The sequence below is a fragment of the Neovison vison genome, chromosome 2 (genome assembly GCF_020171115.1).
Source record: "Neovison vison isolate M4711 chromosome 2, ASM_NN_V1, whole genome shotgun sequence".
In the NCBI taxonomy this organism is placed as follows: domain Eukaryota; kingdom Metazoa; phylum Chordata; class Mammalia; order Carnivora; family Mustelidae; genus Neogale; species Neogale vison.
The window spans coordinates 224944995-224963290 of record NC_058092.1 but is presented as its reverse complement, the minus strand read 5'-3'; the positions used below and the strand labels follow the sequence as shown (position 1 = coordinate 224963290).

General features: G+C 39.2%; 1 protein-coding gene across 1 annotated transcript in view; it reads right to left on the bottom strand.

Annotated features, from left to right (window-relative positions):
- TRUB1 (TruB pseudouridine synthase family member 1) overlaps window positions 1–16337 on the bottom strand; it is a 41402-nt gene extending 25065 nt beyond the window's left edge. Inside the window, exons 1-3 of the mRNA XM_044240594.1 lie at window positions 16026–16337; window positions 9016–9114; window positions 360–415 (exon numbers count right to left, since the gene is read on the bottom strand). Of these exons, the coding sequence (XP_044096529.1) occupies window positions 360–415; window positions 9016–9114; window positions 16026–16311 (441 nt within the window). The 5' untranslated portion in view covers window positions 16312–16337. The remainder of the gene's footprint in view (window positions 1–359; window positions 416–9015; window positions 9115–16025) is intronic.
- Between the last annotated feature and the right edge of the window lie 1959 nt (window positions 16338–18296).

The following is an 18296-nucleotide window of genomic DNA, read 5'->3' as shown; positions in this document are numbered from 1 at the left end:
AGTATTGTTTCTTCTTTTTTTCTTAATGGTATTGTTTCTATAAAAATTCCAAGGTTTAAAAAAAATCTGCCCATAGAATTTATGATCTGTAAGTTCTCTTTCATCTAAGAAATATATAAAAAACAATATAAATTTTAAAATAAGCACTCCAGAGTTTTTGCTTCTATAAATCAATTTGCTGAAGCATTTCCAATTTATAGTCTCAATATTTTCAATCTCAGCTATCATGACAAACACAATTAATACTCAGGAATAACCCTGTAAATGCAATGTACATAATTTTTAATTGATTAAAATCCAAAACATAGGTCATTAAGAAAAACATTCAAGAGAAAAAAAAAAAATTCCAATTTTCTTACCTTGGACCCTGACAACATACTGGTCAACATTTTTGTTCCCCTTCCAATTCCAACCACTATAAATCAAAGAAAGAAATATTATAACACTCTATTCTGAAAACTAGATTTTTGAAATAACTATATATTTGGGTCATAATTCCCGGGCACATGTAAAATAAAGTTGGAAAGAACATATATTTAGCCTTACTAGAGGGTTCCTATTATTCCAATCAGTTGAACTTGTCATGCAATTTAGAAATTCTGAAGAGAGGATGTAAGGGTATGTAAAGGGTAAGGATGTAAAAAAAAACTTTTTTTTTTCCTCTCAAAGTATTAAACATGACAGAAACCTCAATCCAGACAATTACATAATGAAAAGTTCTAGAACAATCTCAGAGGACTCACTGGAATTTTATATGTGGATCAGTGAAAAACACATGATATGCTTTAACCACAGTATGATAAAGTCTTCTGATAGAGTTCATTATCAAACCAAGCAAAAGCCATTATCATAAGTAATGAACCATTTAAAAATGATTAGTGTCCAGCAGTATACAATCAAGAAAACAGAAACGTAACAGATCAACCAAACACAAACTAGAATACAAAGTAAAATGCGAGCCTGGACAATGTATGTTCACATACATCATGTGTTAAGTACAGTAATGTCCCACCTATCTCTTCAATTTCGAACATTATTTATCCTTATGACAACACATTTCACCAGGAGAGAAGGATAGAGTTTACAATTATTTCTCCACTTAACAGAAAGCAAATTTTTATAAGAATTGAAGTATTTCTCATCAATGGATATAATTTTGTAAAAGAACATAGTATAAACACCATGATTCAGAATTACAAGAAAAAACAAAAAGAAATGATTTGAAAGAATTATCATGAATATTTATAGCAGATATCATTCCTTGAGTTTACCATGTATCAAACTCCATTCTAAATGCTTTCCATTCATTAGTTCATTTAACCCTTATAATAACCCTAAGGAATAATACAATTACCCCTATTTTATAGGTGAGGAAACTGAGATAGACAGAGACTAAGAACTTTGCCCAACATCTAACAACTAGTATATGGTGGTCAAAATTCAGACCAGACTAACGGAAGACCCCCTCCTTTCCTTTTTATCCTTCTGCCACCTTACTTATCGAGGCTTTCTTCCCAATGCCATAAGCCTAAATTACCTAACCCACTACCAGCCTGACTGCTCTACAATCTATCCCTTTCTCTTCCAGTTCACACCATTTTATAACCATTTCTGATTACCTGTACTGCACACTACAAGCCCCCAAGCAATCCTCAATGGGGCCCCAATGCCTACAGTACCAACTCTCTAGTGTTCAAAATCCATCCTTCGAAACCCAGGTCAAATCTCAACCCCAACATAAAATCATCCCAAACCCTCCCTGAGCTTCTATGATAAGAGTCATATTAGCTCAAAGACTAAGATAAAAGCAATTGTCTGCCTTTAGTGTCCTATGTGAAGCATCATACTCTTCCAATGGTAGCTGCTACTGTCCAGGAAAAAGCTTTATATAGTAATAACAAACATCCAATGCAATTTTTTCCACTCAAGAATCCCCAGTCAATATTTCTGGAGCACCTACTAAGCACACAGTCCCAAGAACAGTATTTTTAATGGAACAGAACATTTCCTGACTTTGAAAGAGTTTATAACCTCATGGGGAAAAAAAATACAGATAAGGGAAACTGCAAGCACACACACACACACACAAAAGGTGCATGAATTAATGAGTGAACAATGCTAAATAGCAATAAGACAGTATGTGAGGAAGAGTCCAAACGAACACAGAATAAATGCTTTGGGACGTCAAAGAAGGCAGTACTCTAAACCACTCAAGAGGCCAGATAATGCTTCATTCAAGCATTTCAAACACGGCTTGAGATACGCCTTAAAAGATGTTCAGAATTTGAATATACAGAAAGGAGAGAAGCATGTTCTAAAAAAGGAACACACTGCACAAATTCTGATACAAGAATAATAAGCACAGTGGGTTTATCAACCAGAGTGCAGGTGTCTTAGAACAGGCTGACATGTTTGACTTTATCGTGGTTGAAACGCTGATTTCTCTGCTAGGTCAGTGATCCAAAATGACAGAATTTGAAACAAGAAGGCATTTTAAAGTTATCCGGCTTAACCTTCTCATCTTGCATCCAAGAAAACCAAGGCCCGCTGAAGTTAGCTGATCAGTGAAAGCCAAGTTCTAGGAAGACAACTGCAAAAGCGGTACACAGAAAGATTAGCTGGAGTTGAGGCCCAGCCAACCAGTGGCTGTTCATTCAAAGGACAGTTTACTGGGCAGAATTTTTACTCAGCTTTTTCTCATTCAATCATTCCACATTTTATTCAGTTCTTATACAGGCACAGAAATAAATAAGACCTGGTTTCAGCCGTTCTGTGAGTTAAGGTTAGACTAGAATGAAGCTTTACATTAGTGATATAAAAGCACAAGTGGGCAGGCTATCCATGTAGGAGAGAGCATTTCAGCCAAATCTGGAAAGCTCAGTAGGATTTCTAATACTAAATAAGACAAAACAGTTTGAAAAGTGGGAATAACTGGGAAAATGAATGAATAACAGGGTTTGCCAAGCACTGTCTCACAGTGACTACTCTCTTTCTCCATCTCCCAAATTTTCTGTGCTCAAATGTCTCCCTGTAAAAAAAAACCACTATCTCCAAACCTATCCAAATGTCCTAGTATTGTATTCACAAATCATATAGACTTTTTTAAATGATGAGAGTCCCTTCAGAACAGGCAAGAGTATGACACATAATTCCAAAGCTTTTGCAGATGAAAGTTTCTATTGCCATTTACCTAATTCTCTAACACCCTTGCAACCATCTTAAAAGAACTGTATCTTTCCACTTCTAGAAATCTATCTTAATAATCCAAAACCAAAAAAAGTTTGGGTTTTTTTTTGTTTTTTTTTTTTTATTTATTTGAGAGAGAGACAGTGAGAGAGAGCACGAGCGAGGAGAAGGTCAGAGAGAGAAGCAGGCTCCCCGTGGAGCTCGGAGCCCAATGCAGGACTCGATCCCGGGACTCCAGGATCATGACCTGAGCAGAAGGCAGTCGTCCAACCAACTGAGCCACCCAGGCGTCCCAACCAAAAAAAGTTTTATTCATAAAGATATTCCTCACAAAATCTGTCCTACTAATAAAACTTTGCTAAGATGAACAATCACATATAGGGAAATGGTTAAATAATTGGTTTTTTTTTTTTCAAATTTTATTTATTTGACAGAGAGAGATCACAACTAGGCAGAGAGGCAGGGAGAGAGAGAGGGGGAAACAGGCTCCCTGAGCAGAGATCCTAACTGCCCATACTGAGACAGAGGAGGAGCTGGAACCACATCCTTACCAACCCGGGGACTTGGTTTGGATGCGCAGCTGCCAAGTGGAAAACTTGTTCGCTGGAAGGGACCCTACATCGTGATCCTGTCCACTCCCACAGCTCTCAAGGTCGACGGGATTACTCCCTGGGTCCACTACACCCACATCCGTCCAGCTGACCCACACGCCGTTCTCAAGAACTTTGTTCCAGAATGAAAGAGCCAGCTGGCCAAGGACAATCCCTAAAGCTGAGACTGCGCTGCGCTCACGTACCCCACTAATGTTACTTATACTACGCCCTCTTCTTACACCAGTGCAGGGGGGGGGGGATAAAAAGTAACCCTCATTAACCTCCTTCTCCTCCTTACCTTCAGGCCCTACGTTATCAATAGATTAGTATCTTTTGTCAAAGACAGAGACAGTACAGGTCAGCTCATGGTACTCAGACAGCAATACCAACCACCAGACCTTGTGGCTGAGAACAGCCTGGACCCATGACTGGGTCCTTCCTTAGGTTCCTGTGAGAGGGGGAAATGTGGAGGCCAAGAAAAATTAAGGCCATCCCACCTCAGGTTCAGCCTTAGCATAAGTACAGCCATCTCAGACCCCTGTGCCCAAGGACTGAACTTTCCCCTACTTTACTTTAGTTCTAAGGACCCCCACCCTGCTTTAGTTGCAGAGACCCCCACCCTGCTTTAGTAACAGGAACCCATAATACCCCTGCCTTAACTAAGCTCAGGGTCCAAGTCCCTACTCCACTGTGTCGGGTATACTTGGGCCCAAGCTCAAGCTTGTTAAATAAATCCTCGTGTGGAGATTGCATCCATGTTGGCTCCTTGGTTGTCTCTCAGATGCGAAAACTCACAGGCAGAGAGAGAAGGGGAAGCAGGCTCCCCGCTGAGCAGAGAGCCTGATGTGGGGCCTGATCCCAGGACCTTGAGACCATGACCTGAGCTAAAGGCAGAGGCTTTAACCCACTGAGCCACCCAGGCACCCCTAAATAATTGTTTTTGATTGATATGACAGAATATTATGTTGCCCTTAAAAATAATGTTTACTTCCTTCTTAGAACTGCTTTTCCTGCACCCCATAAACTTTGGTACGTTGTATTTCTGTTTTCACTTATTTCAAGATATTCTTTGATTTCCCTTTGACCCACTGGTTATTCAAAGTGTGTTAACTTCTACATATTTGTGAGTTTTTTAGCTTTCCTACTGTAATTGATTTCTTAGTTTCATACTACTGTGGTTGGAGAATATACTTGGCATAATTTCAATACTTTAAATATACACAATTATATTTGTCAATTATTCTTCAATAAAGTTAAAAAAAGAAAAATCTTTACTGAGCGTTAACATAAATGATGTTAAGTTAAATTTTAAAAAAGGATACAAATGTACGTACAATAAAAAAGCTCAACTTAAAAATTTTGCATAGATATAAAGCTAGGAGAAAATAAAGCAAAAATGTCGGTGACTATTGCTGAACGTGGAAAATAATTTTTACCTCTATTGTTTTTTTATATTTTCTAATATTTTTCAGTGATTTTATAAACTCTGAAGTTAAAAAAAATTGTAATTTTTTTTAAAGGAATTTACTTATTTGTCACAGAGAGAGCACAAGCAAGGCAAGTGGCAGGCAGAAAGAGAAGCAGGCTCCCTACTGAACAAGGACTGGTTTCCAGGACCCTGGGATCACGACCTGGACTGAAGGCAGACTTTTAACCTACTGAGCCACCCAGGCACCCCCCAAAATAATAATTTTCAAAGTGATAGAAACTGAGATTTCATTTCAGGTGATTTATAATAAATGGATGTATTAGTTTCCTATTGCTGCTGTAACAAATTACCAACTTAGTAGTTTAACAAACTCATTATCCTACAGTTCTGGAGATCAGAAGTTGAAATGAGTTTTACTAAGCTGAAAATCAGGGTATATCTACGTAGCTGCAGTCTTTTCTGAAGGCCCTGTGGAAGAATCTCTCTAGAGCCTTTCTATAGGAGGTTCCTTGCCTTTTCTAACACCGAGGGCTTGGGGGCCGACATTCCTTGGCTCAGTGACTCACTTCCTCATTAAAAGCCAGTAATCACATCACTCCAACCCACTGTGTCCACATCTCTCTTCTGGCTCCTCTTCCACTTTTAATGACCCTTGTGATGACACTGGGTCCACCTGCATATTCCAAGATCATCTCTTTAGCAGCTCATTAGCAACCTCAATTTCCCCTTGTGATAGAACTTAACATAGATTGTGATAGAACATTCTTAGATTCTGGAGGTTATGACATAGGCATATTTAAGGGGTCATTATTCTACTTACCACAAGATTTTTAAGAATCTTGCAAGTCCTCTTTATAGAATTATATGTCATATATATTATATATAATATAGGTTAATAGAATTATAAACCCAAATTTCAGATTATATCTTACATTATAAACTAAATTCTTAAATCTGTACCATTAATATTACAAAGGAAAAAAAAAGCCCAGCAAAAACAGTCTACATGTTGAAAGTAAAAGTATATATTTTTTTTCCCAATTTATTTATTTTCAGAAAAACAGTATTCATTATTTTTTCAAGTAAAAGTATATTTTTTCACACAGGTCCAGTTTTATGGGGAAAAAAAAAGACCTTTATAAAGCACTTGACAGAGTATAGCATATATCCATAGGTTATAGATATTTCATATGATATTTCAATAAATCTACTGAAAATTATGGTAGATGTTACTTACCCCTTTCAAGAGATTAAACAAATGGAGATTTAGAGAGGTTACAGATTTTTCCCAGACTGTGTTTAGTAGGTAAAGCAGCTAGTTCACAAACTCATGACGATTAGAACCAGTGCTTATTCCACCACATAACAAAAATCAAGTTCTAAGTCTCCAGATGACTAATTTCAACAATGAATACCCTTTATTCTGTGACTAAATGCCTACTTTTTTTTTTTTTTACTTTATTCCTCATTGGGAAATACAGGTATTAGAATAAAATTAATCAATTTGATACATGCATGGATTATATCATCATAAAAGTTCCTGGATGATCAAATATAAACTAAGCCTCCAAATAGGAAATTATTTCCAATACAATTTCTTCCATTCATACAAATCTTAGCCAAATGCCAGCCTTTCATAATATTAAAATGGAAATTTCAACAAGATCCCTTAGCTTTAGGGTGAAAAATAAACTTATTTTTTCACTGCCTCGAATATCACTATTTTCTGCATACAAATGAGTAAAAACCACCAGAAACTAATACAATTGGTCTATTCATAAATAAACAGCAGACTTTATCCTGTCTCTTCTCATATTTTAGGGCTGTACCTTGGAAAACAGTAGAACAGAATGGTTACAATGAATAGCCTTCAACTCAAGGAGTGCTGAACTGATAAAAAACCGTGAAGCCACTTTTAGGACCAGCTGCAAAGAACAGTGACTGCCAGGTAACCCTGCAATGGGCGGAGCAGGAGAACAGGAGGCCCAAGTATCTGCCACACCAGGTTAGGGCAGAAGCTTTGGAACAGAGCAGATCAGGCTCAGAATCCTGACTCTGCCACAAACTATAACAAAGCACTTTCTCTCAGGGCCTTCATTTCTTCTTCTGTAAAATGAGGAATCATAACACCTACCTTACGAGGACTAAAGTATATAACTTATGTATGCCCCAAGCTGAAGACTTCACACGTAGTTCACTGCTCATTAAATGATTATCATTAGTTAGGCAAGAAACAGTTAACTTTAAGTGGTCAGAATTTGCCTATTCAAGTTCTCTAACTCAGGAAAATGTATTCGCTTGTGTTTTTTTAATCTACTTACACCCTCAGTAAAGATATTTTTCCAAATGAATTAAATAAAAACTGTAATTTTTTAAAATGCAAAATCATATATTGTTTCTAACTTTCTTAAAAAATGGAATTTTCCTCACCAAAAACTTTATCCTTTTCTTCTAAATAAGCATTCATTTCCTTTGGATAGCTTAGATCAGGTTTGTTGTTTGTACCTAATTTTTTGGCTCCAATAAAATGGACTGAACACTGTAGCACAGTATTTTATAAACTGTGAATCACAACCTATTAGTGCATCATGAAATCAATTTAGTGGATTATCAACATTTAAAAGGAAAATGAAATAGAATAAAATACAAAACACCAGACCATGTAAAAAAGTAGGTATTGTCCTACAGAACTCTGTTTCTAAGATGTGGAGACAGGAATCCCAACACATGTATTTCTGTGACGATGGATAGACTTATACCAAAAGTTTGTAAACATAGTCTAGCCTGTGGATACAAACTTTAGCAGTCTGTAAACTTTAGAACCTCTACCAGAGGCATAAAAAAAAAGAGTAAAAAGGGAAAGGGATAAGTGATTTTTCTCCTGTCAATCAATTCCACCAATCTGCCTCCATAAGCAATAATGTTCACTCTATCTCCAACAGAAAGTGTGACTTCCTCTCAGGAACCATAAGCCCCATGTTCTCAAAAGAGCTGATCCTCAGAGATGAAATGTGAGATAAGTGTAAAAAAAAAAAAAAAAAAAAGCCAAATACTTTGTCAGAATCCCCAACAGGACACTCCACACTGGAAGATGCATGTATAGCTAAGACTCACTACAGTGACATAGTACCATTACATCGTAGGATCAAAAAGGGAAAAAGACACTGGAGAAATCCCCACACAGGTTTCCTTATTCTCTCTTCCTCCTGTGACAGAGGACCCTTGAGCTTGCTCCTTTCTCCAACATATAAAAAGCACGTGCAATGCTCCTACTCGGGAAAGCCTCTTAGAAACTCAGAACCCAAAGTTCTTAATTGGGGAGAATGAGGACAGTTGCCCAGACACACCTGCACAAGTGGTAGGACAAAATTCCAGACTCCTAAAAGGAAAGCAGGTGTTCGGTACACACCACATTGTTCACACCAACAGCTGAGGCACACAGCAAGCCACCCTTATTGAATAAGAAAGGTGGGAACACTCTCAAAATCCAAGTTCCCAGATGCCTGCCAAGGGAAAGACTTGCAAGCAAGCCTTTCTAAACATAGCAATTTCAGGCCCGCTAAGTTAACGCTTTGCTTCACAGATACAAATCCTGTCTTACAGTCCCATCCACACACAAAAGTGGCTATTTCTAATAGCTTTGTATGGCTTGTACCTTTTAAGGGCTTCTTTAGAAGATGGCATTATAAATCCAGTAGATCTGAAATACTCCAAAGACTGAAAATGGCATGGCTTTATCTGTTCTCAATCTGTATTTCTTTCTATAATAAGTGGTAGTTATATCAAACTTCCATTCGTATCTCTTACCCAGAACTCCTCGGGCTGCACTGTCTAGTGTGCCTCCATGTCCAATTTTCAAAGTTTGCTTTTTCCTTTTGGTCCATTCTGGAGAAGGCATTCCAGCTTCTATGAGAGTAATTGAATGAGAAATGTCAATTAGAAAAACAAACAAAGTAAGAGCTCCATAAATACGGGGGAAAGAGGGATGGAGTATTCAAAACAAAAAGGATTGTACAAACTTAACAGATTGAGATGATAACACTATTAGCAAAGAACAGATTTAAAGATGTACAGACACTCCCTAAATTATGAAGAAATAGTATTACAAAATTAGTTGTGTAGAAACTAGAATTCACTTTCTAGAAATATTTTTTTAATGTGAGCAAATATCCAGGCTAACCCTGAAAAACATAATAATAAATTCACAGTAGTGGGCTCTTAAATGATAAAAAGAAGTCAGTTTTTATATAGGCAGGTAGTTTTAGAAGTTCTTGATTTCATGTCTAATTCTCTCGTTTCCAGGCATTCTTTGCTGGTACCCCCAGCTACCTAATGTCAGGAATACTTTTTAAAGGGCTACTTCTAAGAACACTATGTTCCCAAATTATCTATTTTTGTTGCCCTTCTCTCCAAATCAAAACCCTCAATTCCTTCAAGAAGCTAATCTTAGCAAAAGGTTATGTGGGCCCAAAACTGCTAGAGCTCATACAGGAATTCAGTAAAGTGGCAGTCTATAAAATCAGTGCACAGAAATCATTTGCATTTCTATATACCAACAAGAAGATAGAAGAAAGAGAAATGAAGGAGTCAATCCCATTTATAATTGCACCCAAAGCCATAAAATACCTAGGAATAAACCTAACCAAAGAGACAATCTGTACTCAGAAAACTACAAAGTACTCATGAAAGAAACTGAGGAAGACACAAAGAAATGGAAAAACGTTCCATGCTCATGGATTGGAAGAACAAATATTGTGAAAATGTCTATGCTACCTAGAGCAATCTACAAATTTAATGCAATCCCTATCAAAATACCATCAACTTTTTCACAGAAATGGAAAAATAATCCTAAAATTTGTATGGAACCAGAAAAGACCCCGAATAGTCAGAGGAATGTTGAAAAAAAAAGCAAAGCTGGAGGCATCACAATTCCAGACTTCAAACACTACTACAAAGCTGTCATCATCAAGATAGTATGGTACTGGCACAAAAACAGACACATAGATAGATCAATGGAATGGAATAAAGAGCCCAGAAATAGACCCTCAACTCTATGGTCAACCAATCTTGAACAAAGCAGGAAGGAACGTCCAATGGAAAAAAGACAGCCTCTTCAACAAATGGTGCTGGGAAAATTGGACAGCCACATGCAAAAAAAATGAAATTGGACCATTTCCTTACACCACACATGAAAACAGACTCAAAATGGATGAAGGACCTCAATGTGAGAAAGGAATCCATCAAAATCCTTGAGGAGAACAGAGGCAGCAACCTCTTTGACCTCAGACTCAGCAACATCTTCCTAGGAACATCGCCAAAGGCAAGGGAAGCAAGGGCAAAAATGAACTATTGGGACCTCATCGAGGTCAAAAGCTTTTGCACAGCAAAGGAATCAGTTAACAAAACCAAAAGACAACTCACAGAATGGGAGAAGATATTTGCAAACGACATATCGGATAAAGGGCTAGCATCCAAAATCTATAAAGAGCTTAGCAAACTCAACACCCACAGAACAAATAATCCAATCAAGAAATGGGCAAAGGACATGAGCAGACATTTCTGCAAAGAAGACATCCAGATGGCCAAAAGACTCATGAAAAAATTCTCCACATCTCTCGGCATCAGGGAAATACAAATCAAAACCACAATGAGATACCATCTCACACCCATCAGAATGGCTAAAATTAACAAGTCAGGAAATGACAGATGCTGGCAAGGATGCAGAGAAAGGGGAACGCTCCTACACTGTTGGTGGGAATGCAAGCTGGTGCAACCACTCTGGAAAACAGCATGGAGGTTCCTCAAAAAGCTGAAAATAGATCTACCCTATGACTCAGCGATTGCACTACTGGGTATACACCCTAAAGATACAAACGTGGTGCTCCGAAGGGGCACGTGCACCCAAATGTTTATAGCAGCAATGTCCACAATAGCCAAACTATGGAAAGAACCTAAATGTCCATCAACAGATGAATGGATAAAGAAGATGTGGTATATACACACACACACACACACACACACACACACACACACATATAGGAATACTACGCAGCCATCAAAAGAAATGAAATCTTGCCATTTGTGACGATGTGGATAGAACTAGAGGGTATTATGCTTAGCGAAATAAGTCAATCGGAGAAAGAAAACTATCATATGATCTCCCTGATATGAGGAAGTGGAGATGCAATGTGGGGGTTTGGGGGGTAGGAAAAGAAAAAAATGAAAGAAGATGGGATCGGGAGGGAGACAAACCATAAAAGACTCAATCTCACAAAACAGGCTGAGGGTTGCTGGGGGGAGGGGGGTCGAGAGAGGGTGGTAGGGTTATGGACATTGGGGAGGGTATGTGCTACAGTGAGTGCTGTAAAATGTGTAAACCTGGTGATTCACAGACCTGTACCCCTGGGTAAAAAATACATTATATGCTTATTAAAAAAATTTAAAAATTAAAAAAAAATAGCTTTTGCATAGCAAAGGAAACAGTCAACAAAACCAAAATAAAACCAAAAGAATGGGAGAAGGTATTTGCAAATGACATATCAGACAAGGGGCTAGTATCTAAAATCTCTAAAGAACTGATCAAACTCAACACCCAAAGAACAAATAATCCAATCAAGAAATGGGCAGAAGACATGAACAGACATTTCTGCAAAGACATCCAAATGGCTAACAGACACATGAAAAAGTGCTCAACATCACACGGCATCAGGGAAATACAAATCAAAACCACAGTGAGATATCAACTCACACCAGTCAGGATGGCTAAAATTAACAAGTCAGGAAATGACAGACAGATGTTGGCAAGGATGTGGAGAAAGACAAGCCCTCCTACACAGTTGGTGGGAATGCAAGCTGGTGCAGCCACTCTGGAAGACAGCATGGGGGTTCCTCAGAAGTTGAATATAGAGCTACCATATGACCTAGCATTTGTACTACTGGGTATTTACCCCAAAGATACAAATGTAGTGATCCAAAGGGCACGTGCATCCCAATGTTTATAGCAGCAATGTCCACAATAGCCAAACTATGGAAAGAGCCTAGATGTCCATCAACAAATGAATGGATAAAGAAGATGTGGTATATATATACCTACACACACACACACACACAGAGAGAGAGAGAGAGAGAGAGAGAGAGAGAGAGAAATATTATGCAGCCATCAAAAATGAAATCTTGCCATCTGCAATAACATGAATAGAACTAGAGGGTTTATGCTAAGCGAAATAAGTCAATCAGAGAAAGACAATTATCATATGATCTCACTGATGTGTGGAGTTTGAGAAACAAGGCAGAGGATCATAGGGGAAGAGAGGAAAAAATGAAACAATATGAAACCAGAGAGGGAAACAAACCATAAGAGACTCTTAATCTCAGGAAACAAACCGAGGGTTGCTAGAGTGGAGGCAGAGGAAAAAGTTGGCTGGGTGATGGACATTGGGGAGAATATGTGCTATGGTGAGCACTGTGAATTGTGTAAGACCGATGAAACAAATAATAAATTATATGGTAATTTTAAAAAGGGGGGGGGTTATGTGGGAAGTAGGTACCAGTTAAATTATCTCAAACTCTAAAGCATTTAGATTTAAAAAAAGAAAATGTCAACCTGGACCATCTCATCTTCCTATTATAAAGATAAATTGAAATAATGTTATCTGAAAGTGCTTTGGAAACTAAGTGGCACTCTGACAAGAAGTTATTATTATTATTACTAACATTATTATTGTTACTTATATATATATCAATATAGACCAAACATTGGTTACTGAACTTCAAATGAAAAAGGAAAGAACAGCTGTATTGATCTACAACTCCCAAACCCATCAAACTTCCCTTATAACCACTGACATGATGAAGATAAAAAATAGAGCAAAAGAAACGAAAAGAGAGGACAGAGAAAAGAAGAGAAGGAAAGCAGAGCAATAATGGAGAAGCCAGAATAGATGTCCAAAATGATGTGCTGGGTTGCCCGGCCTGACTGCAGCATTACAGAACACCATCTGTCTGGAACACAGTCCTCATAGCTCTCTCTGATTACATCACTGGGCGTGGAAGAGCCTGCTTTAACACCAACCCATAAGAACAGGCCCAGGCTTCAAACCTTTCACCTTTCACTTGTAATTCATTACGGGCCTCTCATCTATAAATTTATAGAAAACTTCCGGAGAACTCTCTGTATTTTTCAACCTGACACTCCTTAGACTACAAAGGCCCACAAACCTGCTTCTTTCCTTTGTGTCCAAATTTACCTCTTTCAAGTTCGAAGACACACCCGTCTACTATATTGGAATTTGGTTCATCCTATTGGTAACACTGATGGAAGAATATCTCTTAAGGTCTTTTTTAGCTATAAAATTCTGATGTTTGGGCCTTGAAGGATTCAGATAGAAGACAACGAAGAGCAAGGATTTCAGTATAACATGGATCAATACAGGGAATAGTCAGAAGTGTTAATAGAGGCTATGGCCATTAACGGTGGCCTGAATCCGTGGGTGTCAAACCTGGCCAGCAACAGAACGTGCTGCCTTGAAATTCGTATCTTTTAGAACCCTCCCAGGTAGCCTGGTCTAGCTAACACAAATATAGAATTAGACCAATCAAAGCAATACAGAAGTGGAGTAATGAAAATATCTACATCTGAGCAAGGGGCTTCTACAAGATGGCCTAGCAACAGCCTTGAAACAATGTTTTAACCAAGTTTCAACAAGAAACTTCAGCTCTAGGACTCTTGGAGGCAGATTAACCAGAAGGCCAGGATATGGCTTTGATTCCATCAGAAACCTGTCTGAGAGGAAGAATGGTAATCATTACCTTGCAAATCAAAAAAACCATAGTTCAGCTAATAAATCAGGCCCAATGAAAGAAATTGTGTGTGGGAAACAACTACACACAAATGACACCACATTGCTTGTTCTTAATGCAATTCCTTCCTTCAACATCCCTATATGACCCATTCTTACAGGTAACAAAGTATAAGGGAAGTATAAAAAAAGAATGAGTAGGGACGCCTGGGTGGCGCAGTTGGTTGGATGACTGCCTTCAGCTCAGGGCGTGATCCTGGAGTCCCGGGATCGAGTCCCACATCAGGCTCCCAGCTCCATGGGGAGTCTGCTTCGCTCTCTGACCTTCCCCTCGCTCGTGCTCTCTCTCACTGTCTCTCTCTCTCAAATAAATAAAATAAAATCTTAAAAAAAAAAAAAAAAAGAAAAGAAAAGTACTTGTAAAAAAAAAAAAAAAGAATGAGTAGATCTAACATTGGGATTAAACATCTACAAGAGTGTACGTATTAAACATTAATACCATTAAACATTTGAATCCATATTGTGTCAATTTTAATTAACAAATTTCCGCCAGAATAATTTGTTTTTACATTTAAAAAAAGTATAATAAAGTTTGCCAAGACACACTAAACAATGTTAAAAAGAAAGTTCCTGGGTGGCTCAGTGGGTTAAGCCTCTGCCTTCAGCTCAGGTCTGATCTCAGGGTCCTGGGATCCAGCCCCACATCAGGCTCTCTGCTTGGCAGGGAGTCTGCTTCCTCCTCTCTCTCTGCCTGCCTCTCTGCCTACTTGTGATCTCTGTTTGTCAAATAAATAAATAAAATCTTAAAAAAAAAAAGAAAAGAAAAGAAAAGAAAGTTCCTGCAGCACCTGGGTGGCTCAGTTAGTTAAGCAACTAACTCCTGATTTGGACTCAGGTCATGATCTCAGGGTTATATAATCAAGCCCCCCTCTTTGGGCTCCATGCTCCATCGGGTAGTCTGCTTGAGAGTCTCTCCCTCTCCTTCTGCCTCTTTGCCCTGCCTGTGTACTTTCTCTCCCTCTAAACTAAATAAATCTTAAAAAGAAGAAGGTGGAGAGGGAGGAGAAAAGTTCCTGTACTGTATTTTTAATAGAAAGACAGGCCAGGGTCAAATTCAGGAGAGCCCTGAATACACAGCTAAATAGTTTTATCATCAAAGTCTGCAGAAATGTCTATGCTCTGAGCTCAGTTAAGAGAAAAGACAGGATTTTTCATCTTCCCGTCTCTATAAACTACATCTGGCTTATTGTAGGTGTCCAATAAATCTAAGGTTCCTTGATGTCACTGTCCGAAATAATCTACCGGGCGGATGAACTGAGATATCCTCCAAGGCTCTTCTAATGTGTTCCCAGTGTACATGAAGAAACAAAAAAGAATGCTCTTCAATTATACTTAGTGTTCCTCAAAATGTCGTCCAAAGGCCACTTACACCAGAACCACCTGGAGGAATAGTTTAAAAATGGTTTCCTAAAAAATACCTCAGAACCTCAAAATCACAGTCTCTGGGAGGGCAGAGATCCGGAATCTGTATTTGTACAAGGGACTCTAAATAATTCCTATGCCCACTCTGTGAAAACCACAGCATTAAAGTCTTGGTTAATTAAGTAATATCTGCATCTCCAAACTATTTTTAAGACTTCAACGTTGGGGGTAGAGAGCCAGTGCGTCCTTTAGGAGGGGTTTATCAACGGGAGCCAAACAAAAGTCTCCTGGGCGATCTAATTACAGAATATTAGTTTGTCTGCCCAAGGGAAGGGGTTTATTTGTGTTAAGTGTGGGGGTTTTGTGTTTTGTTCTTCCCTGGAGACGAACACTGTCAACTAGGCTACAGGAGTTCACGTCAGGGCAAGTCCAAGCCCGAGATGCCCCAGATTTCTGTCCAGAGCTAATTCAGTGGTCATCCTCCCTTTCCCCTCCTTTGACTTCTCGAGCCACGGGCGCGCAAAAAAGCCTATTGGCTCTGCGGCTTCCGCTCTCGCGGCGACCGCCTCAGCCTGGTCCCCACCCGGGCTGCAGTACCTGCTAGCAGCTTCTCCTTCAGCCGATTCAGCAGCTCGGCTGAAGTGGGCCCTTTGGGCTTGTGCACGGCGAACACGCCGCTCAGGGACAGCAGCTTAGTAGCCAAAGCGGCCTTGGAGACCCTGGCTTCGGATCCGGTTCTGGCAGCGGCTGCAACGGCCGCAGCTGCAGCCGTCGCTGGTGGGGTGGCGGCCGTGGCTGCGCCTGTTCCTGCAGTTTCAGGGACCAGGGCTCTGTCTGTTTCCAAAGACGACGACGATACCACCGCCGCCTGAGCAGCTGCCATGCTTTTGTAGCCCAGACCTGTTGTGTGTCTGGAGTCGCACTCTAATGACGCAACAGGAGAGCGCCCGGCGTTCCTCCATCTTTCCCATGCTTCGAAGTCAGGCTGGCGGTAGCAAGGGCGTTTGGGAGTTGTAGTTCATAGCCTTCTGCTGTAGGCTGAGATGGCTCTACCCTCTGGGGGCTCTGATAAATTAGTGTTTCTTCTGTAATCCTGTCTGCCTTTTAGGTCGGGATAGTTCTGTACTGCAGTTGTAATTTGGAATTCCAGTCCTAAACTGCTGAACCCAAACACGAAATCTGTGTATATATTGGACGGGCAATCTCTTTACATCCCACCTGCCCACCCCCACCCCCTTTCCGGAACTAAGAGGATCCAGCTTCCAAAAATAGAAAATTTTAAATACCGATTTTGCTGAGGTTTTTGAAGAATCGTGGTTCCTCGGTTCACTGCATCATTCGATTTATCGTGCCCTTGGATTCACGACTCAGAATTCTAGTACGCCTAAATGTAGGCTCTTTAAATAAAGGAAACTACCTGTTCACAGCTGTATCCCAGGGCCTCACACATAGTAGGCGCTTAACTAAATATTTCAGAATGAATGAATGGATACAAGTTCTTCAAATTCCCAAAAGAAACTTGTAGGCCAAGCCAATGTAAATCACTTGAGCGTATTTTGAATTCGTTCCTGTCCACCCCACGCCCTACGACCCCCACTGTAATTCTTAATAAGTTTAAGATTTTTAATACTTAAAAAAATTTTTTTTAATACTAACTCTTATGTGGATTGCATCCCTTAGTAAACCATTGCTTAGATATCAAAAAGCATTATTGCAATTCATAATAAACTTTACTTTTGATTGGAGACTTTCTCTGTGGAAGTTATTTATGCCCCCATCAACACTCAGGAACATTGTTCTGATCCTGGCACAAGGCATAGGGGAGAAAAAGTCTTCATTTTACTTCGCTTCAGATATATGAAATGATGTGATGAGTGAGACGGGTAAAGTTTGTCTTCATTGTTTCCCCAAGTTTCCTTACAGCCAAGCTTTCTCCTCATCACCCTCTTGCACTTTAAAACCTGCTGTACTGCTGATGGCTTTCTGCTGCTCAAAATTATGAATTATGGAACTTGCCCCATTCATTCAACAAATACATGATGTTTCAAATGAGCAATGTTTCAAATATAGAATTTATTTCTATATTTTCATCCTTCCCCATTTCAGTCAGATCACCAGATTCTTGTTAAATCTTTAGGGTACACAACAGTGTAAATGTACTTAATGCCACAAAAACATACACTTAAAAATGGTTAAAATGGAAAATTTTGTGTTATGTATATTATAGCATAATAAGAAAGACCAAAAAAAAAATCTTTGGGGAGTTTTTGCAAGGTGGGAAGCTGAATTGGAAGTGGAAGTCACGAACTCTTATGGTCTAAGCTAAATGAAAATATTGTGTATGGGAGTGAGTGGGAAGCCAGAAGAGAATAGAATTATTTTGAGAATAAAGAGAGAAAGTGAATGATTTGCAGGTCCCATGGTTACCTGAGTGGATACTGGAGCCTGCTTCAAGATTTTTCCTTTTCCAGGAAGGTGACACAACTTCAGAAGGGAGGAGTGCACCCTGCGAAGGAAAGCATCCTTTAGCCTCAGTACAGATTTCTGTGCTCTCCTCTTGGTGAGAAGCAGAGAGCCAGGGACTTTAAGAGAAAGTTTAAAGCAGGGTTGAACAATAGCAACTTGGAGATTAGAGAGCCTTTCCCCAGGGGCCTAGACATCAGTAAGCTTCCCTAATTATTTTGTGACTCCAGGATGGAGGGAGCAGTGGGAAAACAGAAATAGAGGTGAAATATAATGCTTCCAATTTGAGTTTTCCACAGTGCCAGTGCAGAGTCAGAGTTAATTCGATTAAAAGAAAAACAGAAGAGCCCTGGGTATCTTACGGAAGTGAAAAATCACTAAATCCTACACCTGCCACCGATTTTA